Source organism: Pteronotus mesoamericanus, unplaced genomic scaffold (genome assembly GCF_021234165.1).
Source record: "Pteronotus mesoamericanus isolate MK-2021 breed Mesoamerican mustached bat unplaced genomic scaffold, CSHL_Meso_final contig_74, whole genome shotgun sequence".
NCBI classification, from domain to species: Eukaryota; Metazoa; Chordata; class Mammalia; order Chiroptera; family Mormoopidae; genus Pteronotus; species Pteronotus mesoamericanus.
The window spans coordinates 26,873,215-26,900,656 of NW_026555247.1; the positions used below are offsets into that span (position 1 = coordinate 26,873,215).

Genomic DNA, 27,442 nt, shown 5'->3' on the forward strand with positions numbered 1-27,442 from the left:
ATTTTCAGCAGAAAATAAAACCTTCAACAAAATTAATGGGACACGGCCAAAGCGGGGAAGAAGGGGGAGGAAGCGCATAGGCGAGCCTCTTTTAAAGTTAATGTGCAAATGGCCTTCAAATCCAATCACTTGGTGATAGACCCTTGTTATCTTTGTTAATTCACTGGCACACAAACTGAAAAGCTTTGTGACCATGTTATTTCTAGCCAGAGCTGGATTTGTCCCAACATATCGAGCTTCTTATAGCAAGAACTAGCTTTATATTACATGCAAAATCACAGCTGAAGAATAAATGCTGTGACCAGATGAGACAATGTGTAACCTTAATAATTCGAGGGGAGGAGGGGGGCGGAGCAGGCAGGCCGCCGCGGCCCTGCCGTTCCTGTGTGGGAATGTAAAACGATGGGCTCTTTTTCTGCACCCCTTGGACAGGGCCTGAATGTGGCCCACCAGCCTACACTAGAACCCTGGGAAGTCTGTTATTTAAAACACCATTTCTGGTGGCAGGAAAGCAAGATAATGGTGGCTGCTAGGGGTCATTGGCTAACTTTACATGTTTTTCCATACTTGGAAAATAGCCAGACAACTCACAAAAGAGGAATGTTCTCATTGAAATCCAACTCAGTTGCAGCCCCCAACAGTCATGCTACCTTAGCAGGCTGCTCACAGTGGGCAGAGGGTGGGGTGAGGGAGAGTGGTTCTCCCTTCTCCAAGGCCCCTGCTTGCAAGAGGGAGCAGGCGGGCACCTGAGCGGGGGCTTTTCAAAGTGCAATGGTTTGCCCTCAGAGCTAGTGTCAACTTCCACTCTTCTTCAAAATACATTAATGTTGTATTATAAAAAGAAATACCTGTCAGCCCGATAAAAAAAGTAACGACCGAGTAAAATAATTTTCTAGGAAGATGCTTTTTTTTTTTTTTTTTTTTTTTAAATGGCTTTGACAGCCTACTGAGTGTTTCCCATGGTCCCAACCTGAGATACAAGATCCCAGTTCTGGTCCCAGCCCAGCCAATCACTAGTTGTGTGACCTTTGGTAAGTCACTCGACCTGAGCTGTAGTCTTTTGTTTGCAAAAACAAGTGCTTATGAGATTTTTAAAAATCATCTCCTACTCATAAGTCTTAGTTTCCATTAAGAATGGAGAAAATACTGCACTCAGAAAGCAAATTTTATTAAAAGTCACCCAAAATGTGATTGTAGAAAAATTTTTAGGGTGACCTCACACTTCAGTAAAATCTAGAATTTACTTTAGATTACCTCAGCGCCTTAAACAGAATTGTTGTTAGTTTAGAAGGAAAACACCCTAACAAGCTTTGAGGGTAAAAAAGTATAAGGCTAAATTTGAAAATAATCATTCTCTAAACCAAGGAACCTACTAGTGCTTCTATAACTCTTTATTATCCATGTTTGTGAATTATCTTTGATACTGTTAATGCACAGAATGGAAATAATCTCTGTAAACTTGTATGTCATGGGTCTCACATCAGAGACCTACGATGTTTGGTGTCCTTTTTTCATTCTTTCTTGGAAGGAAGAGTCATTGGGGTTATGAAGGGCAGTAAAGAATCATATACAGCAGAGCTATAGCCCCGAAGTTTAAATTTAAAAGAAGGCGAAAACAGAGGTAGCTGCAAGCCAGCGCCGTAGAGTGGGTTCTAGTCCCGGGCCTGCCATGGACTGGACGAGTCACTTTCTGGGCCTCGGCCCTGCGATGTGAAAGGAAGGGCCTTCTGCGGGAAGGCCCGGGAGGGGGCCGGACAGGCTTCTGCTCAGCACGCGGAGAGCTGTCCGTCCGCAAAGTCCAGGCAGTTTAGTGAGCTCCAAGTCTCCTTAAAGTCCTGAGAAGACGACAGTGCCTCTGTAAGGCAATCAAGTGGAATGAAGTCCCAAGAGGCCCTGTCCCTCCGCAGAGAGAAGGCACACAAGCACTCCCTTGCTTTTGGCGGCGCACAGGAGAAAGAGGTGGTTTCCACAGATGCAGGGAAGAAGAAACCAGTTAAAATTTCAATGATTTCTCTTTTTTGTTGTTTTTTTCCATTACCATTCCTCCCCTCTATCCCCCTTTTCCGCCTCCACCTCCCCCCTTGGAAAATCACCACACTGTTGTCCGAGGCCCTGAGTCTTTTTTCTTTTTCACTCCATCCCTCCGCCCCACAATGCGCACCCCCCAACCCGCACCCTGGGCTGTCAGCCTGCTCTCTATCGATGACTGTCTGTTTTGCTTGTTGGTTCAGTTTGTTCATTGGATTCCACATATGAGTGCAATCATATGGTACTTGTCTTTGATTGGCTTTTCAATGAATTCTTAAAAGCTAAGCGTGGTCTAACGTGTCTGTCTGGAATGGCGGAGCTCCAGCTCCAGCGGGATTTGTGCTCACTTGCACACTCTTTCCTACCATCCTCCTCCACCAGGTAACTGAGGGCCAAGGCCGTGACATGCAGCAAGGAGAGCAGGTACCGAGGACATAAAATAAGATGCAGTTCTCACCCTGTATTTCACCTTGGTGTTACAACATCCTGTTGAAATCTGGAAGGCAGACATTTCTCAAAAATGCTTTTTCCAAGATATGTAAAGAACTGAACATTTAAAAAAATGAAAACTTGTGATTTTTATTTGGCAATAATATTGCAAATATAATTGAGGGATGCTGAACCTCAATCTAGATACCAAAAATTATATAGATTCAAATAAGAAGCATTATTCTATATATTTAAAGACTCTCTAGCTTTACGGAAAATTGGCCAGAATATAGAAGAGGAATCCTGTGGCAGAGCAGGTGGCGGCCCGGGCTGGGACGCTGGTGCAGTCACGGTCAATGGCAATGAGGGTGACTCGCTCTGCCGCTGCAACCTGACTGGCCTTTGAATCCTGTTCTACTATTTACTGCTTATGTGGCCTTGGGCAAGATTTTAAACCTTGACTTCTTTATCAGCAACACTGTTACAGTAGACTGGAAACAAAATAATGACTATAGAAAACTCCTACCCCAATGCCTAACATGCAGTAGCAGCTCAAGAAACTGTTGCTTTTACTAGTCAAAGCAATAGTAATAATGAATGAAAGTTTCCTATTAGATACAGATGTACTTGGGAGGTATAATAAACTCTACCAGGCACAAAGTCAAACAACTCTAATGTTTCCGACTGGAACTTTTATGTCTATTTAAAGAGAAATGCTTCCATGACATTGAAATTTGAATTCTCAAACATTTGTGTGCATTACAATGAAATGCGCTGAGCTAACTGTGAATCTAACATCTTTAACACCCTAAATGCTCTTGTTTCACTAAAATGGCTAATCTCCTTAGGAAATATGATGTTCCTATTTCAAGTCTAATGCTAAAATATACGTGACTTTGGACTAAAGAGAGTTGATTTGGAAACCCACTGCATTATAACCATATTCCATATAATGACCAAAATCTGTGTTTAGTGTTTGCTTAATGACTGGGCCCAACGCCTACATTTGTCCAAATGACTGCCCGTGCTCAGGATTCAGTCCAGGTCAACGGCGATGAGGGTGACTCTGGTCTGCGGCTACAATTAAAGCAAGGGATCGCGTGAAGCAGTTGCCATGGAAACTGTCTATCGCCCAGGAATGAGGATTAAAAAACTTTGGGAGGCAATCCTGTATTAAATTTACAATTTATTTCTTGTGGCAGAAACTAATTTTAAAATGAGTTTAAAGGTCCTTAGAGTAATGAAGAATGCTTACTACAGGAAGAGTTACTAAATAAGATGTCTTCAGTCTAAATGTCACTGGACTTACTTTCTCAAAAGCCTCAAATGCACCCAAAAAATATGAATAACTCAATCCTTATCTTCCTGTTGTTTGTGACATGGGGTTATAAAATTAAAAAATTTCATTCATTATTCTTTTTTGTGTCTCTATAATATACAATTAGTTTTGGGGAATGAAACTTACCATGTGTCACATTCACAAGGGTCTGACTTAAAATGGCTCACCCTAGGATCATAGTCTAGCAATCAATTAAGTCATGAGTTGGGGTTGCCTGTCAATTTTGCTCTATGGTACCAATTTCTTTGGAAGAAAAAGATGTTTAATTTTATTTTCTGGACAAAAGTTTGTGGAAACAATTACCAATATGTAACAAATAAAATAGGGTAGGAAAACCCTAATATAGCATGAGCAAGATTCTTCATTTAAAGGCAAACAAAACGTTGATATTAATATAGAAATACAGAAAGCTATTAAAGAAAAACACTTCAATCAAAATGTAGTTGGCAAGGACTAGGATTCCCCTCTTCCTTTTTTCTATTGCATTCTTTGGTCTACTTGTATCAATTTGGGAATAAGGAAAAGATTTTGTTACAAGAAAGATATGCAAACCAAACAAAATACATTTAGGGTAATGCATACATTGTAGCATTTAGCAAACAAAGCTAAAATTCACTTAGTAGCACTTTCATAAGTGACAGTACAAGGAAGTAATATAATGAAGATGCACCTTTTTGTACAATGTGTAGACCATTAAGTGGCAATTTAATAATAATCCACTTCAGTCAACTATCCTAGAAGAGAAAGGCAGTTTTGTTTTTTTCTTCAGTTAAAGGAACACCACGGTCTCCTTAAGGTCCACGGTCAGAGCTGTTATTAGCCATGCGCCAGCTCAAATGGGACAAACACAGGCAACATGCGTCAGCTACAGATATGAGGCGCAGCAGAAAGATTTCTGTATTTTACTTACTTTGGCAAGGATCTAAATGTGCACAGCAGCAATTACAGAAAAATATCTACCTCATTTCATCCATAAAACCACTGGCCAGTTAAAACTTTCCTGAAAATCACTTGGTTTTAACAAAAGATCACACTGGGAGTCAGGTGAACTAGAACTCTAAAATATCCAAAGAACAACAATAACAAATGGCGGTATAAAATCCATTTTAGCAATTTACAGCCCCCCCTTGGTATGCATGAGGAATTGGTTTCAGTGCCCCCAACCCAGGATACCAAAATCTGTGGGTGCTAAACGCCCTTATATTAAATGATGCAGTATTTGCATATAACCCTACACATCCTCTCATATACTTTAAATTATCTCTAGGTTACTTATAACACCTAATAAAATGTAAATGCTATATAAATAGTTGTTATACTGTGTTGTTTAGGGAATGTCAAAAGAAAAAGTCTGTACATGTTAAATACAAACTCAGCAACGCACTTCAACAATGTAACTTTTCTTCCCCTCAATATTTTCCGCCTGAGGTTGGCTGTATCTATGGATGTGAAACCCTGGATATGGAGAGCTGGTTGCAGTTGCTTTCTTGATAAAAATACCTCTCTCCAAGCAAAATTTTTAGGAACCAGCTTTTTTTTTTCCTTGTATGTGTTTGATTTATATTTAGGAAACATATTGTGACATTATTTGAACTGATTTACTGGTCATTATTCAATAGTTATTGTTAACTCTAACTCTTTGGTATGCCAACAAGCCAAATAAAAGAATGATTATAACCTTCTTTACGACTTCAACTTTATGTCAATTAAAATTTGAGTAAATTGGATGAGGAATCAGACCTGTTGAGAAAAAGAATACAAAAACTGAAAGACCAACAGAGACACAGGGGGAGAGACTAAAAATGCACTAACTGAGCAAACAAAAAGGAACTAGCTACAGACTCTCGTTTAAGAAAGATCTCAAAACAGCTGCTCTCCGAGTACTCCTTACACCTCCTAAGAGCTTTGATAACAGCAAAAAACACTGAACACTCGCCCACTATTCTCTGCTCCCTGTAATTTACAGGCCGTGGTAGGTCTGGTTCAATGAACTCCAAGAAGCTGTTTTCTTTAACTCCAGTTTACCAGCCTCGCTGACGCAATTTACTCCTCCCAATGGCTACCAATTAGCCAACGCAATATCCCAGATGATATCTGTCCTGTCAAATACCAAATGACCAGTGTTATGAAGAAGCACTGGACTAGGCACGGGATTAAAGCCGCGACCAAGGGGCATCATAATCCCTGCCAGGTGAGGCTGAGCCTCCAGTGGCGGCGGATGGCAGCTGTGGGAAGTGCTCTGAAGGCAAAGAAGAGGGGGAACAGGGAGGGCAAGGAGATGCGATTCAAGCTGAGGCCTGAATAGGGCGCCTCAGAGAGTGTCCCGCTGTGGAGTCCACGTCACAGGCTTAAGAGTTTCAGCCAGTGCCATTATAGATTTCCAATCCAGTAAGGAAAAGTATCAGAAGAAAATGTCTAATTACAGAATGCATAATTTATTAGCAGTTTTGGCCATTCTCTCCTGAATCACCAGAAATCAGGCTATGCTTATAGAGTGAGGGTGCTGCTGAGCCTTCCTTTACAGGCTACGGCTTAGAGGGTAATGGAGCAATCTCATTTTTAAAAATGATCCCAAATGCTTATTGTACAGAAAGGTTTGGTTTCCTGTTCTTATTTTTCTTTTCCCTAAACTTTTGTCTTAGTTTTATCAAAGTAACAAATGAGCATAATTTAAAAGTCAAGAATACGACTAGACTTGAAACAAAGAAAGAGAAGTCCCGGAACCAACTCATTCCTTTCCCTTAACTCCCACTTTCCACCCCATTTGTCTTCTTTTTCTGAAATAATGTGTGCTGCTATTTTTTAATTTTTAATTTTCAATGCCTACTATTGACTGCTCCTCGAAAAATGAGGCTTTTCTTTTTCTAAATTAGTTTTAGAATCAGCAAAAATTTTTCTAATTTACTAAACTGTGAAAATATTCATTTTTAAGCCATTATATGAAGGAGATGACTAAAAAGAAACCTATCTCTAAGCTAAAATGCTGAAAGAAATGAAACTAAAATTTAACTGGGGACCTGAGAATAAGATCATGATTCAAATTCTATGATACTGCTTTAAGACAACGGCAGTTAACAAAATCCCCTTGTATCTGGCTACCTTATCTGCAAAAATGTGGGAGAGGGAGGGATAATTTCTCATTCTTTGTTACTAGAGTAAAATCTGAGACTACAGCATTTTCCAGAGCACTTTCTAAATTCAGTTAGGCCTCTCTTAACTGTACCCCGTGGTCACTCCCTTTGACTGACATGTTTATTTTGTACCTCTCAGAATAGGACGAATCCTAGGTGGTGGTTTTATTCCTTTTTCCTCTTTTGTTTTCTTTCCTTTCTTTAGAAGAGCCTGGCATCCCCAAGAAGGCACAGCAGTGATCCTGCTGGCGTTCTCTTGCTCCTGTGTTATTACATTTAATTTGTGTGCTTTTATAACTTTGTACTTACGCCCACAGGCTTTTGAACAATGGGTACCCATTCAATAAATCCAAGAAATAAATGACTTGATGACTGTAAGTGCTTTGAACTCAATGGACAGAAGGCTCTACATAAGTAATATAATAGTGAGGACGGTAGGATGAAAAATTGAACGGAAGAAAAAAAACAATCTAAAGCTTTTACAAAAGCCTAACACACACGCACACATCCAAATTGTCATCCTTTGTTACACAGCACTCATTTCCCTCATTTGTGCTCGGTTCTCAAAACCTCTTCCTCTGTATTTTTTGAGAGGAAAATGACAAACATGCAAAAATACATTATACATGCTTTCAAAGAGTATTTCCTTTGAACCATGGATAGAATGGTGAGTTCAAAGCTTATTATATAATAATGGAAGAGATACTTAAATATATCCTGCAATCTCAGAAGAGTAATTCCAGTGTTATCATGAGGCCATTTCGAGCTTCTGTACCCTGAGTGCAAAGTGCAAATACACTTTGACTTCACTACTTTTCACTTGGTTTATTAAGCATAATAATTTAAAATCTAAGAGACATATAGATTTCAAGAAAATTAATCAGAATACTTCACTATGAGGTTTATTATGATGAATTATTATTAAGGCACTGATACAAAACTTGCATTTTAAATAAGCTTACCTCATGAGCCCACACAAAACTTCGTAAGTTGGATATACTAAGAAAAAGGCACAGGGGTATAGACATCTTTGAAGGTAAAGAAAGGTAAAATAGGAGATTGAGAATAATCAATTTTATACTCTTTCTTTCCTAGACTTCAGTTAAAAAAATCTAATCCCTAAAGGAATCCTCTCATGATCCTCTTCAGTGACCTTATGCCACACTCCGTGGATAACACCCCAAACCCTTACCGTGGACAGTCGGCCGGGCCGGTGCGGCCCAACACTGACCACGCTGCCCTCCAGGGCGCCCGGGCCTGCTCACAGGGCCTGCTCACAGGGCGCTGCGTAAACAGGCCTCCGTCCTGCCTCTGGGCATTTGCACAGAGTGGTTTAGAACACTCCACCCCTGCTGCTCCTCTTGCTGACTCATCCATCTGTCAGGCTTCAGTTAAACAGCACTTTCTCACAGAGCAAGTATCCCCACCTCTCCTACACCCCAGAATCTAAATTAGGATTCTCACAGTTCTCTTGAATTATGTCAGTTATTTTCCCTAGACCTATTTCTAATTTTCTGTTCATTGTTTGCTAAATGATTTTTCCCTCTACTAGCTCTGGGGGTGGGTGGTGGGGGGAAGGTCCATGTCTGTTCATTCACCATTTTGTCTATTTGCATCCTATACCTAACAAGTCTTTCAGGCACAGGATTTTCAGTTACTGAAAAAGAGCAAGTTAACACTGGGCATCACTGTTCCAGTTAACCTCTAATTTGTCACAATCGCCAATGGCAGAGCGTTCCACCATTCCTTCAAATAGAAAGGCAATGAGGCTCATTGATAAGCAAAGAAAAGATATATGCTGAAATTTCAAAAGCTGAGAAAAAGATACAACTTAATAGTATGTTCTAATGCCCACAATTACATCAGAAATATATTATTTTTATGTTCAGATAACTTTTGCCCAGCAAGAATATATGGAAAAGCTCCTCTTCCATTCCTGAACAATGATAAATATATTTGAATGAATATAATCATGGTGTGATAATATCCATCATTTACTGAAAACCTACTATGATAAGGCATTAGACAAGAATGTTATATGTATAATCACTAATATTAAATTCACCTCTACAGAGAAGATATTAGTATCCTCATTTGATAGACAGTTGAAGCTCAGAGAGCTGTAACTTCTCCAAGGTCACTAACTAAATATTTACTAACCAAGGTAACATACCTATTAAGTGCTAAAATTGAGAGTGAACTCAAGTCTAAGCTGCAGTGTACACTTACTCCATTAGGTTACAATGCCCTGAAAGAAGACTTTTAATTGGCCTTCCTCACTGTTCAGTAATGGGACAATAAAGGGCCTATTTTCCTATCACTGAGGTAAGGAGAAGCTGTCCCGGAGATAACAATGGCCACGAATGTTTACACAGCACTTGCTATAGGCCAAGTATTGCACCAAGTGCTTTCTGTGCATTCTCTCATTTATTTCGTACAACAATCCCATGGGTGAGGTATAATTATTTGTATTCAATAAATGAGAAATCCGAAGATCAGAGGAGTTAATAAGGTCCAGGTCACATAAAGGTTCAATCCAGTTTTTTCAGGTCTCAAGGCTCATATTCTTTAACAACAACAAAAAATTGTAGTAAAAAAAAAGCGTAACATTACATCTTAACCATTTTTTTTTTTTTTTTTACCAGTTCAGGAGTGCTAAGTATATTCACACTGTTGTGCACTTCCTTTATCCTGTTTTATTTTCCCATGGGAACTCCTAACATTTCATTCGTTTTACCCATTCGTGTAATCATTATACATCTCTCTTCCTTAGAATGTAGGCTTCATGAGAGCAGAAATTTTTATCTTCACTGATGTCTTCACAGGGCAGAGAAAAGTGCCTGAAAAAACAGTAGTTGCTCATTGCTTGTGGGATAAAAGAATAAGGCATTCCAAGTGCCATATGGAGTGTGTTTCTGCATACATTACTCTTTTGTAGTTGGTATTGCTGTTAACCTGGAGAATATTAGTAGTTATATGGAGCATTCACAATGGGTATGGGAAACTTAGGACTTGGAGTTGGTTAATAAGCTAAAGCACTACTAATAATGAAGCAAAAGTTATTCTTGTTCTAATTTCAATTCATGGACCAGTATGAAATAACTTCGTAGGAAAGATAATGCCTGAATATTAAAGGCTCAGTACATTTTAGGCTTCAAACATAACCCTAAAAAAGGAGATAAACCATTCAATCACTCAACTGATTAACTAGCACTGATCATTAAAGGAAAAAAAGAAACGTTTCAGAGCAACACAATATTCTCCTCATGACCACAAAGTACAAATCTGAGATTACAGAAAATCCGAGGTGAGATTATAGGTGACTCAAATGTGTGAAAATAATAACTGTGCCTGCCCTATTGATTATTAAACAAACATGCTAAGTGACTTCGTTTCTGTGATACTAAGTATATTTTAGGAACGAAATTTAGTTCTTATATGTCAGCTATCCAAAAATAACTGCTTTGTTGTATTAACAAATCAAGAAAACCAATATACTCCAGTCATGGAATAGCCTCTAACAACTGTCAACGCAAAAATTAACTTGCCTTTCTACTCCCCAAAGTATACCACTTCTCATGACCGAGGTCTCAAATATCAGAACTCAAGTAACTTATGAATAAATTAAGAAACAATTTAGGCTTAGTTTTATCTAGCGTTAACTGAATTTTCTAATAATATCTGAAGTCTAGGTAAACTCTGATGCTTTCATGCTCATTTGTGCAAGTATCAGGTGATCCCCAAGTATTCTTACAAGGATTCTTAAGCATTTTTCAGAAATCCATGAAATTTCCAGAAAAACAGGCAGCGCTGAATTCTCAAATACAATTTGTTTTCAGAAATTAAACTGGCTAAGGAAAGAGCTGTATTCCCACTCACACAATGAGTAAGATTACTGGGTTTTTTGGGGGTCTTATCTGGAGAAACTAAAAGTGCCATTTAAAAAACATTTGCAGCTTTGACTATAATCAACTGTAATAATAAGATACCAGCTCAAAAAAATTCTTTTCATTTAAACCTCTGTTGTAATACTGCTTTTTAATAACCCTCATAATAGCCGAATTAAAGGACCCAACAGAAATCATTCATCCCACATAAAACAAACATTGCCTTTTCTTCTTAGCTTTGTTTTACAAGCTACATTATTTCCAGATGACGCTTGAGGGGACTATGGTTTCAAGAATTAGATGTTTAAATAGACAGCTGCTTTCTATTTGCCATGTAAATCAAGGATATATCAAAGAAAATTCCAAATAGTAGACTTCTTTTCTTCCTATTAGGAACTACAAACTCAGGCAGAAAGGGAGAGAGGGAGAAACAATCAAAATTTGAACAAACAGAAAATTAATGATTTTTAGAGAATGAATGATTTGAGCAATTAAAAAATAAGTGATTTCCTAAATAACAAAGGATTTGAAAAATCTCAGGAAAAGGTTGTGTTTTTAAAAAAATTTTTTTATTAGCTCTGCACAGCAGCAGGTAAGAATTTTTTCACTACAATGGGAAGGGAACAAAAAAGGAAACTGTGATCATGGGTGTTTACAAATTTATCACACGTTGCTACTGAGTTTAATATGCATGGGTTTTTCTGTATTCTTTAAACTTCACTTGAAACGTTAATTAATCATTGCCAGATTTCAATGCAAACACATCCTATTTCCTTTTGTAAGCCAGAGGAAGCAACATAAAAGTTATTTAAGTATTTTTAATGATAATTAAAAAGAATCCTTTAGAAGAATATTCTACCATACTCTGTAAGAAGGGACAAGACAAACTTCCTCTTCAGGAATAAAGAAAGGCCAATATTCCTTCACCCAACTGAGGTATGCTTTTTAAGAATGGAGGAATAATAATAATAATAATAATAATAATAATAATAATAAACAAGAGGGGAGTGAGCCCTCCAACTAAAAACTGTCCTTACAAGTATTCTCAGAACCTTTCTGGAATTCCTCTTTCAGAAGTGCATCTCAAGCCAAGTTATAATACAACCAAGAAAATCAGTCTTACTATGTTAAAGTAAGGCCCGGTTTTTAATTAGGAAAAAAAAGTGGCAGGCTGGGTGGGGGGCATGCTCACTTGCCACAGGCTTTATTTGAATTTTAAAATCAATTGTATTAAAGAAACTTCCTGGGACCTCATCAACGTGGGGCTTGGGATACATTTAAGTTCAAAGCAGTTGTGTTCTTTACGGATGTTCACCAAACCTATTCACCAGATTTGGTTTTTTTTTTTTAACACTAGTTTCTACATCATGAAAGTAACTGTAAAGGTCTTGATTCAAATTTCATGATCCTCTATGGAGAATTGGTTCATTCTAGGACTGGAGCAGGGAAAATACAAGATGAGAGTTGGAGCATCCTGAGGGTCAAAAGTAAAAAAAAAAAAAGAAGGTAGAAGGGAAGGAGGAAGGGAAGAAAAAGGAAAAAAAGACAGAAGTATATTCAAAGCGTACGGGACACAACCTGAAGGAGTTCTCAATGGCCACCTTGGAACTACCTGCACAATGAAATAACAGTCCTGGTTTATAAAATAAACAATAAAATTAGTATCCAGGAGTTAATAGTGACAAATAATAACTGCATAAGTAAACACATTGGGGATAGGTGACAACTCTTCTTTGCAGAAAGATTCTATAAATACAGAAGAAATGAGACAAGTAGAAAATCATTTATAAATCAGTAAAATGTGTTGCAGGCAAGATCAATCAGTGAATGCTAACACTTGGGGGAAATGTTTAAACAGAAACAGGGTATAGCAGAATCTCAAAGTATCGCCACAAAATATATAGTTATTACAAAGGGAAAGTTGGCAAGTTCACAGTGAAGAAACATGGCAGACATCACCCTAGTGGTGTGTTCAAGGTAAACACAGGTAAACATCACCAGTAATAGATACCAACATCATGTATATGATGCACTAAACAAGGCATATCACCTCTGCAGTATCTTTCCCAACAAAGCATGATGTCGATCTAACCATGCAAAAACGCCACACGAACCCAAGTTGAGGGACATTCTATAGAGTAACGGAACAGTACCCTTATAAAGTCTCAAGGTCATGAAAAAAAAAGAAAGACTAAGGATGCATGACAGCAAAATGCTATGTGGGAGCCTGGATTGGATCCCAGAAAAGAATAAGGGCATTAGTGTCAAAACTAGTAATATTCAAACGAGATTTGAGTTTGAGTTAATAGTACTGTACCAAGGTTAACTTCTTAGCTTTGAGAAATGTTCCATGGTTATGTAAGACATTTACAAAAGAGAAGTCTGGGTGAGGGATATATGAAAATTCTTTAAAACTCTTTCGTAAGCCCAAAATTATCTGAAATAACAAAGGAAGGAAAAAGGAAGAAGGGGAAAGTAAATTGTGTGCATACTTGAAAAAGATTTCAAGGTCTATACCTATGAAGAAGAATATAATGTAAAAAGTATAAAGTTCTACTTTCCTTACCTTTCAGTCTGACTCTCCACAGGTAACTACTATTTAATAGATTTTCGTACAGTATGCCAGGAAAATTAAATGCGTATTTCAAACACACATGTACATTAACCTGCACACTATAAAGTATGGGTTTTGAAAAGCCGATTTAAGTGTTGTATCTCTTCAGATAAACCCATATAGATTGAATTCACTCTAAAAAAATGGCTGCACAATATTGCATTGGATGAATTTACACTTTATTTAATTGGTCTCTTATTGATGGACATTTTGCGTGTTCCCATTTATTTGCTCTTAAACCAAGCTGAAAAACACACTGTAACTGTTTATCTAATTGACTTTAGCAGTTTCTAAAGTCAAGTCACTTTCCAAGAAACATGTTTTCCTTCATTGAATATATTAACTTTTTCAAAGGGTGAGATGTATTTTCGTACACTTACTCTCATGACATAATGCTAGCTAAGCTGATATCTATCTGCTCTCATATTCAACAAATAGTTCTTTATTTTTCTAGTGCTCCAAGTACTACCTTTTTTTTTTAATGGCTTCAAGATAAAATTCACACACAATAGACTTCAGCAAATTAAAATACACAGTGCAATGGTGTTAAGTCCGTTCACAGAGCTGCGCGACCGTCCCCACAGCCTACCTTTAAAATATGTTCGCCGTCCCATTAGCAGTCACTCCTTACCCCGAACCACCTACCACTCAGCTCTGTAAGAGCTGCCAGTGTGGTTTTTTGATACTGGCTTCTTTCGCCCAGCATGTTTTCAATGGTTATCCACTGGAAGCACGCATCAGTACTTCGTTCCTTTTAATTGTTGAATAATATTCCATTGTATAGATATACCACCTTTTATTTATCCATTGACCGGTCACGGACACTCGGGTTGTTGCCTACGTGGGACTATTATGGGGAATGGTGCTAGGGCCCATTCACATTTTTGCATGGACACATGTTTTCAATTCCTTAGGGGTATCTATTACCATATGCTGAGTCATATGGTTATTCTTTGTTTAGTCTTTTGAGAGACTGCAAATAGTTTTCCAAAGCAGCTGCATTATTTTACATTCTCACCAGCAGTTTATAGGAGGATTCTAATTTCTCCATACCCTCGCCAACACATGTGATTATCTGCCTTTTTGATTACAGTCATCCTAGAGGGTGTGAACTTATGGTTTTGATTTGCATTTTCCTAATGGCTAATAATGTTTAGCATCTTTTGATGTGTTTATTGGTCACTTGTATGTCTTTGGAGAAATGTCTATTCAGCTCCTTTGCCCGTATTTTTTAGTGCAGTAAAGCTTTACTGCTGATTTGACAGGGTACTCAGTTCGCCTTCCATGAGATGATTCAGGGCTCCAGACACTGCCGTGCCCTGGGACCTCAGACTCTCCCACTGGGTTTCCTGCATCGAGCTCCAGAGGGCGAGGGGAAGAGGGGCGTGGGGCACGGTGCAGTGGTGCCCTCACCTCCCCCTGCATCCCACCAGCGAGCGCCAGTCAGATGCCCACTTCAAGATGCAAGTGTGTTGGGAAATGCTGCTTAGCTGTGTAGTCAGGAAAGGAAAGGAGCTTTCTGATTCTGGCTCTTGCTCTTTCTGGCTCGTGCCTTTGCATTTCACTGCTTGGAATGAAATGGGAGAGTCTGTCCTAAGGAAAGATTTAAAAGTCCTTTGATGATCAAAGGGCAATATAATCTGGTTCCGTATGGTTCCACCTAGAATAAAAGTTAGATTCTTCTCATCTCAAATAGTTGCAAGGTGATTGTAAGAAATTAGGAAGACAAAGCTTACATGACACTGTGACAATATTCATAATTAAAAACCATGCTTATAGTTTAAAAGGCAACGATAGCTCATTATTTTTGTTTCATTTTCTATATTGAGGATCTGTTATATATTATCAAAGTTGTTTGAAATGTTTATTCTTTTTAAAAAACTGTTGAAAGATTCTCCTTCAACAGTCCTCTCCTGTCCCTTTAGTCACTGAATTAGATTTCATGAAACCCCGATATAAAGACAGCGAAGCTTAGCTGCATCAGCTGAGCTTCCTTCGCCCTCCTCAACACCTTTGGGGCCCCTGTGGCGGCGGGAGAGCCAGCTGTCACTCTCTGTGGTGGCATTCCTTCTCCCTACAGAGGAGCCATGTGCAATTTTTGTTTATTTCCTCTTAAGCGGCCAGGGCGTCTCCTCATCATCTAGAACTTGGTGTAAAGTTTCAGGTTGCCCCTGAGACATTCAGACAAACATGCTTGTTCTACAGTAATAATACTGATGTTTTTGTAACTTGCTACTTGCTTTCTATGTTGTTACTCAATTGACTTGTGAATTATACAGTATAATGAGAATAAACATTTTCTTAATGAACTCAGAAACCTCTGGGTAGAAAGTACTCTATGTACTTGAGAAGAAAAACATACCCTTACTTTAAGCACTTACTCAAACCTTTGCTAATACAGCTTATCCTGCTGTAGAAAGTATACTGATGTACACTTTCCATCAGTTTTTTTGTTGTTCACTGTGAACCCACTGCTGCCTTAAGACTCTCTCATTTTCCTTTTTCATCTTTCACAAACAAGTGGTCTGAAGTATTAATCCAGGACACAGAATCTTATGCGGTTGTTGGTTAGCAAAGACACTTAAGTAAAATTTCTGGGGAGCGGGAGGAAGGAACATATTTTATTTCCTAGTTAATGACCAGTTTAAAGGAGAATGACAATGAGAACATGGTTTCAAATGTGTGAATCACTTATATGTAATTTTGAGCAATGAGAATGGTGAATAAAAAACACTGAGGCATCACAAACGAACACACTGCAGCGCTTACTTTTAAGGTTGCTGTTTTCTTGAATCACCTGCAGATCAGTGGCAGGAGTGACTCACTGTTACCAAAACTACTACTGAATTGGTGTTACCCACCTTCTTCAGTTCACTCTGAGGAAAGGCAGCAAAATTTAAGTTCATAAACCCAGTCGGAAAATGTGATTTGTAAGTCTTCATACACACAAATGTTAAAATAAGGATTGTCAATAACAGATTCCAAATGGAATTTTCCCAGTATTTCTAGGAAGCAGATGCTTTAAGAAATTCATTTTCACCGAGTGAAAATTTCATGCAAGTAGAAAATAGTTAGTGACTCTAAAACTCTGAAGTTCAGTAGGAGAATTCAAGTCTGTTAAAGAGTTCAACATCCTCTCAATTGCGTCATCACCCCGTAATTGGCAAATCCTATTAAATATGAGCCATTTCCTCAAAGAAATATCAGTTTTCTGGATTCTTATTAGAGGGGAATGCTGCTAGGGCAACCTCAAGACTACATACATTCAACACATTTTTCGGAAATAAAAACACAGAAATACTACATAAATCAAATAAATGATAATTGTACAAAAATAACAAAATCTTTACAGAGGAACCAAATTCACATTCTTAATAAACACAATTCCCACTGCCACTCTGACCTAAACTGAGATTTCCAAGGAGCCCATAAGAAGAAATATTCTTCTTATACCAAGTCATGGCAAGGACAGAAGTGAGCTGTTATACTAATGTTTCAAAAAGTTGAGAATATTCAACTAGCATGAAAATCTTAAAGGACAACTCTATGTGTGTATGCGTGTGCACGCATGTGTGTGTGAGAGAGAGAGAGAACTTTGGAATTATAAACTTAATACTTTAATGGGATAACAGATCATATCTCACACACACACACACACACACACACACACACACACACACACACACACACAATATAAATAAAGAAAAGGAAGAAAAACAGCACTGGCCGGGCTGCGGCCGCACACAGCTAATCTCTGTTTATCAGCGACGGCTATCCCGACTGGGTGCTGTTCCCACAGTATCATATCAGCACAACCATTTAGAAATGAAACAAACCACAGGAAACAAGCAAAACAACTCTCTGGCTGTCTGGTATGCATAGGCCACTTCAAAATCAGAATCGAGAAATTCTCTCACAAAGTTTCTTATGTATGAACCCACTAAGCTGTTGTCTGGGGACTTAGGGAGGTCCTTATTAGAGCTTGAGGAACTCCTTCTGCGGCTTATGATAATTTTCAGCATATAAGGAATGTCACAGGTAGTGGCCCTGCCCTACAGGAACTCATAATGCATTCTCCCCATTATGATATCATGCTATTTCATCATCATCCTGAGGTCGGGTGGAATTATGCCCTTCGCCTGTAAGGTGGAAGAACAAAGGCAACATGCTACTGCTGTTCTCTGTTGACCATGGCTGGTGAGATTTGAGTGGTGCACTGAGCAGAGCCAGTAAGAGTCTCCTTCCCAGAAAGTGAGAATGAGGGTTCCAAGACACTGAGCCATGAGCTAATGGTGACCCTCACGAGGACATGTTACAGGCTGGGAGGTAAGAAGAGGAAGGGCTGGGGTTGCTGCTTCAGTTAGCCTGTGGGTGCCCTGGCCTATGGGAAGCAGAAGAATACCACTGAACAAAGAGCAGCAGAGAACAGAAACTACGTGGTCTCAGAAAGACAGGAGATTCCTGAATCCAACCAATGGCTTTTCAGTATCAGGCTCTCATTCTCTACGAAATCCATGTTTATGTCCCGCCCCGAGTGAGAAGCCTTTGCATATTTCCTATAAAAACCCTCCTTTTATTTTTCTGTAATTACAGAGAGTTCCTTGACTAAGGGAATAAGAGTCCTAATTATTAAAAATCATTGGTTTAGGGTTGGCTTTCTTCAACCATTTGTTAATAATCATTCAATATTTTTCCCTTGATTTAAGATGTTACTCCTTTATTTGCATATTAGAGTCTTCTAGGGCACCAGGTCACAGGGAGATCTTGAGAAGAGAGAGGTACTGATATTCATGTATTTAGCAATGAAAGGAAAAATTTTTATTGACAAAGTAAGATAACTACTTACATAATCTGGTAGAGGAAGATCATTGGAACTTAGCGAACCTCTCAAGGACTGTGTGGCTTGTTCCAGAACTTTGTTGTGTTTTTTAGACAGCAAGGAAAATAAACTGAAAAAACAAACAAACAAATAAAAACCCCATTTATATTAAAAGAACTAAGTGTCTCCTTTTCTGGGTCATATATGGAATTATATAGTTCCATAGAATGTCAATCATTCTAAAATACATTTGCAATGATTCTTTTTTCATGCTTATGTTAATAGCAGGATTAACAATACCATTGATATAACAAAAAAAATGAAGTGAGGAGAATGTTTAAATTCTACACATTCTAAAGTATAAAAAAATTGACAAGTTAAAATTGTATTTCAAACATAGAAATTTTCAGATTACTATAAGTGGAAAAAACAGACAGAGATTTAGAAAACCTGGGTTATGAAATGACTTCATGAATAACTCATAGTGTAATCTATTACAAGTGACATAAGCTTGTTGTATCTCAATTCTTTCATCTTTCAATTAAGCGTGTTGGATTAGATTATTTCTCTAGTATAATATAGTCTATGCTTTATTAATATTATAGCTTTATATTTTTGTTTTTCAAAAAGAATGACTTCAAATATACATATTATAAGATTTCTGCCTCTGACCATGATGAATTACCTGGTACTGAATAACTCTCTTGCTGTAAACAACTAAGAAACTGGACAAAATATATGAAATGACTGTTTTCAGCTGTTATACAACATCTGAAGTGCAGGATTCTGATCCCTAAAAGAAAAGAGATCTAACACATGGAGAATTTCTACCTAGAGAAACATTCCAGGCTGTGGTTCAGAATGGTGGGGCTCAAACAGTACACACTCAATACTGTGCTGAGCAAAGAAGACAGAGGTACGAATTTGGGGCTGTTGTGGCAGCTGGAATTTTCAGGACAGATTATTAGATAAATGCAAGAGGGAGATCAAGAAATCTGCTGAAAGGTCTTCCTGAGTGTTTGGCTAGGTACCAAGCTGTATTGTACAGAGAAAGGCCCCACAAGGTGGCAGTTAAACAGCTACCCAGGAGCTGGATGAAACTCATTGCACGTGGGCATTCAGGTGAATTCTCGGCAAGGCCATGCTTTAGGAGGAGAGCTAATATAACCCAGAGTAAATATTACTCCATTCTAAATTGTACTCTAACGGATCTAAAATGGCAATTTGCAAAGGATAAAGTCAATTTACATTAAATATAAATGGCTAAACACTTCAGTTTAATGGCAGAGGTTGTCAGACTGGATAAGAAGCAAGACCCAATCACATGCTGTTTACAAGAGTCACACTTGTAAATTTAAAGACATAGGTAAGTTAATACTGAAATGATACAAAAAAGACGAACACTAATCATAAGGAAGCTTGAGTGTTTCTATTAATATTAGAGTAGGCTTCAGGACAAGAAGATTATTATTGTATTAGAGATAGAGAGTTTTTATAATGATAAAAGGGCCAATTCACCAAGAAGACAAAACAATCCTAAATGCTTAAAATATACATAATTATATGATTATACTATTAAGCCTCCTGTAACTAATGAATAAAGAATTCCTCTTTGGGCTAGATGGCAACTTAAAAATAAAGGCAATTCTGATTCCATGTACTTTTCCATATAAATTTGAGGTATAACTTGTGTTATTGTTTTAAATGCCAAAAACATTACTCCAGTATTTCTTAGTGATACCCTGTTGAATAAAATATTACTTTGAATATCTATTTAGGAATATCTCTAATTATTCCCGATGGTTTAAATGGGATGTTCACTGAAGACAAGGTTACTAAGTATTCTTTCTATATTAAGTTTTAACATTATCAAGAATAAAAATTCCTTAAACACTTCTTGGAAATGCTGGATGTTATACAAAGCAAATATAACACAGGCAAGAAACTTCTCTCAATCTATACTTAAATACAGTTGAAAGAAAAAAATAATTAAGTGAAAAATTACTAAATGAGTACGTGTAAAATCATATAATACTGATTAAGTACTAAGCCTATGTCTAAGAAAGAGTTCTTTGAAATGGAATAGTCCAGTAGTTTCATGAAGGCATTAGATCTTATAGAGAGTCTTGAAGAAAAAAGATTCACTGAAGAAAAAAGATTCACGCAAGAAAAAAGCCATTTCTAAATAGAAAGCAGAGTGCAGAGGCAAAACTGGGCAAAGTGAGAAGGGTGGAATGAAAGTGCTATATAAAGAAGCAGAAAACAAGATTCAATTGATAAGGGTATATGCATTTTTTTTCAACCACTTTATTTTTCTGGGTCTTCTCTGTTTGAAGTTAGTTTTGTTCTGTTGTGTTTTCCCTTTTTAAGGCTAAAAGTAAATACTTTCTACTCAAGCCCATTCCCATGACCCATTGGTAACTAATGTTAGTTTATTGTACGTGATTCTAGAAATGTTATATGCATCAAGGAATAAATGAATACTGTCTGTTTACATCCACTTTTTTATTATACAAAATATGAACTGTTCTCTATCTGCACTTTTTCTACTCCACAATATATTCCTTGATTCATTCAACAAGCATTTATTGTCAGTTACTTGATACCTAAGCTTATGGAGAAACCATAATTTAACTAGTCCATTATCAATCATTGTAATGTTTCTAGTTTTTAGTATTACAAATAGCACTGCAGTGAATACCCTTGCACATAATTTTTAACTTGCCTGAGGGGAAACTATCTATAGGATAATCTCCTTGAAGTAAAACTGCTGAGTACAAGAATTACCAAACATAAAAGTGAACTGCACTGGCAGTATATACTTTTTAATACAAATTATTTTGCAGGTGATATAAAAAGGTAAAAATATATTAGCATATTGTATAATGCAGAGTCACATGGAAGTGAGTAAAGAGGGAAATTAGTAAAAGTCTTCTAATTGGTTGCAGACTATTTTCTGGGATAAATGGAATTTCAGAAGTTTTTTGAGACAAAGAACTTTGGATTATAGCAAAGTGCATGGCAAGACCCAGAAGCATAAACTGGACGCACGAACTAAAAGGGAAAGCAATGAATATACCTGCAAGAATGACCTCTTGGTGTTAGTAAGAGTGAAAGGAGCAAGTGAAGCAACATGCTGCACTTTGTTGGATTTACAAGATACCAGAACTCAGGTGCTTTTCTATGGTTCAACACACTGGGATTCAGTGTCCTAAAAGTACAATTTCGGAGAAGGACAGAAGACGTAATCTATGATAACTTTCATCATCAGTAAATTATTAAATGAGTGCTAGGAATCAAGGCAAAAAGGATGTAAAATTGTTTCCTTTGGAGAAGAAAGGCTAGTTTATTTATTTAAAAAGAGAATACTAACAATCCTCTTTCCTTGTTAGTAGAAGACAAAACAAGGAAGTTAGCTTCAGTTCAAATATAAGCTCTTTCACTTGGGTATAATGGAAAATTTGACTATTGAGGGCATAAAATGTTGAAATGGTCCACCTTAACCAGCTGTGGCTACTGCTTCCAGCTGCCTTTAAGAAAGTTGGTGTAAGCACAGATGATTTGAGGCCACTTCCAGTTTTCTACCATGAATGAAAACAGAGAATTCACATTTCAGGTTGTTATTCTTCTACAAATTAATAGACTTTCTCCCAGGTCTTACAGACCTTTCAAAATTTTAGTTTAAAAAAAAAATTCCAATTTTGGCTTTCGTTTAGCATTTATAAGGCAAAATGACCTAAATTTACATGAGACATCACCTGCAAATTGCTGAGAAAAGTAACTTTTGTCTAAAGCTTTGCATTCATTGTACCAGCCCTAGCTTAATGCTAGCATAAGTAATGCATGATATTTATATTAGAGGATAATCCTGTTTTTAAAAATAAGTAAAACTGACCTTCAAATGTGCTTAATATTCATTCAGTCAGGATATAGCTGCCAGAATTTTTTTTTATTAGAAAGACTAGATTTTTCTTTTTGTACAAGAATGTTCATCACAAATTGGTTTAATAATGAAACACTGAAATAAAAAACACTGATCAAGAATAGAATGGAGAAATAAACTGTGGGATATTCATGCAGTAAAATATTATGAGTGATTTAAAGTGATCTAAAACCACATGTAATGATATGACTCAATCTCAAAAACACTGCTGTTCTACAAGCAAGAAACCCTTGTAGAAGAATGTGAACAAGGTGATATTATTTATAAAGTGTTTTAAAAATGTAAAAAATATTACATATCTTTTACAGCAAACATAGGAAATAATAAAACATATATGGAGATGATAAATACTACACATAGGATAGCCATTATTCTCTGAGAAAGAAGGCAAGGAAATGGAATCAAGGAGGAAGAAATAAGGGATTCAAGGTGTGCATGCGTGTTCTCTCTCTTTCATATATATGTATACACACACATACATACATATTTCTTTTGTTTATACTGAATACATACACAGGATATCACCACATTTCTCTCACTCTTTTTTTTGATGTGTGCCGGTAATATACACATTTTAAAAGCTGGATGAAAAGAATATACTTTCCTGAAGAAAACAAAGTGTCTGCTAGTAGAGAGCATTTCAGAAAAGAAAGCAGCATGTGAATAGAATATGTGTGGTCAGTGCAACCTGCAATATGCTCAGAAAACCACGCGCCGCCACTGAAAAGGCCACAGCTGAAGGCGCACAGTTGGCGGCAGGAGATGACGCCGGAATGAAGACAGTCCGAGGGCAGACCGAAGGGCCGCGATGGAACATCAAAGCCCCGGTCTTTGTTCTGTATGGAGTGAGAGGCTAATGGACCGTCAGTCTTACAAAATGATGAAAGAGACATGGTCCCTTGCCTCCAAGGAGCGCAAGTCTAATGGGATAAGGAAGAAAAATGTCTGCAGTACTGAAACCAGAGAACACCAAGGGTCTGGAGAGTATGCAGTAGGAACACAAGGAGGTTTAGGCACATTTCACAGAGAAAGTCTATTTTGACGGTGACCTTGAGGGTCGGGGGATTTGCTAGCTGGGAAAAGTAATGGGGCAGGAAGAGCAATTCGGAAAGGAGAAATAGTGTATCGAAAGGCAAAGAGAGACTTCAGAAAAGTACCAATAGCTTGTAAGGCCAGAAAAGTGAAAGTCCACAGGGTGAGAGGTGACGAGAGATGAAACTAGCAAGACAGGCAGGGGCCTGTTTAAAAAAAAAAGAAAAAAAAGGAGCCCTGCTAAGAGGTTTGCATTTCATCTTGTCAAGTCACTGAGACAGACAGTAAATCAAATATTTACCAAGAACCTATGCCATGCCAGGCAATGTGCAAGTTTCCTGAGATCCAGTGACAAGCAAAAGCAACACAATCTTTGTTCTGCCCTCCTCCTGGAGGGCGCGGTCAGGTCAGGGAGGATACACCTGTTACAGGGGAGGTTCTCCTGGCAGTGAGTGACGGAGGTGAGCATGCGGTGCTATGGAGCTACCTCATTTCTGCAGATGGGGCCGGAGCTGAATCTGAAGGAACACTTGGGAGTTAGCCAAGCAAATGTGGCAGTGGTAGAGGTAATCTGGGCAGAGAAAAGAGCAACAGGGAAGGCAGAGGGCTGAGCAGTGCTGGTCCAGGCAACAGCACAGCACACACACTTACAACATGGTGAGTATACGCTGGGGCACCACAGTAAGGCTGGGGTAATAGTGGGACGGAACGTTCACGAAGCACCTCTTCAGACTCTCACCGAGACCGTGAACTTCATCCTGCAAGCCAGGTGTTTTATGACAGCAGGGTTACAGAAGCCAAGCTGTTGTTTGGGGTTCAGGTGGGGGGTGTGGGGCCAGGGACAGAAAGGAAGGGTGACTGATTATCCCTGTTCAAATACGTCCTCAATCGCTCCCTGGCATGCGCTCATCTCATGGAGGCCATCGAGTCCCTGGCCTACAACCCAGGGTCCGCCGTCAGACCTCAGCAGTGAGGTCCACGTACGTGACAATTAGATGTGTTGTAAAGGGATTCCTCAGCTCTAGAGGGAAATGGACAGGAGCTGGCAAGAGAAGAAGAATAGAGACAGAGAGATCCTATAGGTAGCTTTTGCACTGCTAAAAGTGACAGATGAGGTGGCCTGAACTAAAGCAAATTAGGAACTCTCTGAAAGGCAAAGGAGGCAACACAGAGAGCAATCCAAGGGAACCGCCAACAGCGATGCTAGGGTCTCTAACGCGGAAAGCTTAGTGGCTGGCTGAGAATGCGGCTGGACAAGCTAGGGGCAAAAGATCTAAACAATAGGGAGAAGGCCCAGGAAAATAAGGAGAAAACAAACAAACAAACAGAAACAACAAAAAACAAAAAGCAGCAGCTTCTTTATAAACCCCAAAGAACTGTTAAAATGCAAAGAAATACAAAATATTAAAGTCGGTAAATGGAGAGCTATGTGTAGAAAGCAAATCTTCTTATGCCAAGCTTCATGCTCTCTCCCTGCAGACTGATTCCTTGGACTAGCCGGGACTCCCCACGGAACCCCCCACCTCCCCTGGGCCAGTTAAACGCTGACTCTGCTTTGAGGCAGAAGAACTCCATGCCGCCAACCTTCCATGTCCTCTGTGAAAGATTCCTCTCACCTGTGCTCTCCCTCTGCCTCTCGACCACACTAACTTCATTACTTGGCTGGCACCGACACACAGCCTTACGCTGCCATTTACCTTATTTTTAATCAGCTTCATTGAGGAATAATCTACGTGTAATAAAACTTACCAATTTTAAGAATACAATTTGGTGAGTTTTGAAAAATGTAGACATTCACATAACACATGACCGTCACTGTGGTATCAAACACGTCCTTTACTCCAAAAAGTCCCCAAGAGCCCTTTGTAGGTGGTCTCCTCCTCTGACATGCCATCCCCTCAACCTTGCTCCAGGCCACCACTGATCTGTTTTTTGTCACTACGGTTTTGTTTTTTCTAGAATTTTATGTAAATGAAATCATACCATATGTACTATTCTGAGTCTGGCTTCTATCACTTAGCATAATGTTTTCCAAATCCATCCATGTTGTTTTGTGTTCATTCTTTTTTATTGCTGAGTAGTTTTCCATCATATGAACGTACCTCCATTTGTATATTTATCAGTTGATGGACATTTGGGTTGTTTCCAGTTTTTAGCTATTATGAATAAAGCTGCTATAAACATTCTTGTACAAGTTTTTATGTGAACATATGTTTTCATTTCTCTTGAATAACTACTTAGGAGCGCGGTTGCTGAGTTGAATGTTATTTGTTTAACTCTATAAGAAACTACCAAACTGCATGTTCTATCTTCTTGCTAGTGCTGGTACTTCAGTCTTTTTAAACTTTGGCCATACTGTTGGGTGTGAAGTAGATTTCACTGTGGTTTTAATTTTCATTCCTCTAATGGGTTTTCCAGTGCTTTATGTTTTTCTTTGGTGAAAAGACTATTCAAATCATTGAACCACTTAAAAAAAATCCATGTTGTTCTTCCTCATGAGTGTAAGAGTTCTTTATATATTCTAGATACAAGTCCTTTATCAGGTATGTCTATTTCTGTAATTTCTCCCAGAATAGGCGGGGGGGGGGGGTCCTCTTTTCAATTTCTTATACTACATCTGTGTATATATATACATGTGCATATAACATTTGGTTATAACAATATACACACTGACTATGATCTAACCTACAATTACCATGTAACTGTACTGGGAGAACAGGGAAGAGGCAACACGGAGTGCGTGCATGAGATTGTGTAGCGATGGGAGAGCTTAAGATGATATCTAATTCTTTTGAAATATTGGTCTTTTCATATAGAATGTTTTTATTCCTCATTCCATTTCTCTTTTTTACCTGATGAAAAAAATCTATCTATTCAGAGTAAGTGGAGCTGACCAATGATTGCCAAGGGTAAGATCAGGTAGCCTTAACTGAGTACAATCAGACCAAATCACATGTGAGGGAAAAGGCTGATGGAGAAAAGGACAGATATCAGGTGGCTCTAACAAATGGGATAAAGGGCTGAGGATTAAAACCTGTTACTAGAATCAAAATTCATCAAAGTCCATGAAGATTAGAATGAATTCCTCTTATAAGACATGCCTCTTTTACTTCCCAGGCTTTCCCTCACTATTAAATTATATTATTTTAATTGTTTTAAATATGTTGTTTTATACTTTTAAATGGCTATACATCTATATGTATGGTGTATATATAAAACACATATGTATTGTAAACATGGGTTTTTTCTTCCATATGCTAAGTTCATTTAAGGCCTTGATTGTATACCTATTTTACAGTGTTGTGCGTATAAAATAGTCTAAAATATCCTTGCTACTAATATTTGTCTTTCTTCTTTTTCTCTTCTACCTTTCTTACTCCAGTAAAAGAAACTGTGAAGACATGAGTATTTCTGCTTTACAAAACTGGAAACAAAGTCTTTTTATTTTTTAGTTAAAAAAATTAATAAATAAAAATAAATATTATTTTTAGGATCTAAAATTGAAATAGAGATGGTCTAGCTATGTAATTATTTTTGCTAAGAACACTGACATTTATAGAAAGAAGCAAGGTCAGAGCAAACTGCCCATTCAATCATATTTAATTGACTTAATAACCATAAACATTGTTTTAGATATATAATAACTAGCTTAAAATTCATTTGCACCTAAGACAAGTGCTAAAAGAGCACTGATTTTCTGGCATAGAAGGTACAGTACAAAATAAACCTCATCATCAGCTTGGTGCAGAGGAAGGCTTGCTAAAATGCAAAGGACCAGAGGGAGAGCAGGACACAGCTGACGTGCACAGAGAGATGTGCACATCAGCACACTGAGGGCCACGGGCCCCGTTCGAATCTATACTCTCCATATTTCAGCACTCTAAGGAAAACCCAGTAACTGACTTGCTTCAAAAACTCTGAAGTAAAAGCACAAGATATAAAGATATGCATTTATAAAATCGAGTAAGTGAGGTTTCCACCAAAAATGTAACACCTTGTACGGCAACTGGCGAATCCAATCTTACTGCCATAAAAACACACAACGGTATCTTGGCAAGAACTTGAAGTTATAGTAACAAGGCCCAGTATGACTGCATAACCAAAAATTATATTTAGAACCAAAAATAACTAGCCATACAACATTCAACTAACAATGTTTCTTAAAAAAAAGAAAAAAAGGTAAACTCAGAAATTACGTACCTAAATAACATACGTAAATT

At 38.0% G+C, this 27,442-nt stretch overlaps 1 protein-coding gene across 3 annotated transcripts in view; it reads right to left on the reverse strand.

The window, feature by feature from the left end:
* DYM (dymeclin) overlaps positions 1–27,442 on the reverse strand; it is a 278,143-nt gene that overhangs the window by 63,822 nt on the left and 186,879 nt on the right. For all 3 annotated transcript variants that reach the window (XM_054583619.1, XM_054583621.1, XM_054583620.1), the window contains one exon: positions 18,275–18,377. In XM_054583619.1, the coding sequence (XP_054439594.1) occupies positions 18,275–18,377 (103 nt within the window). The remainder of the gene's footprint in view (positions 1–18,274; positions 18,378–27,442) is intronic.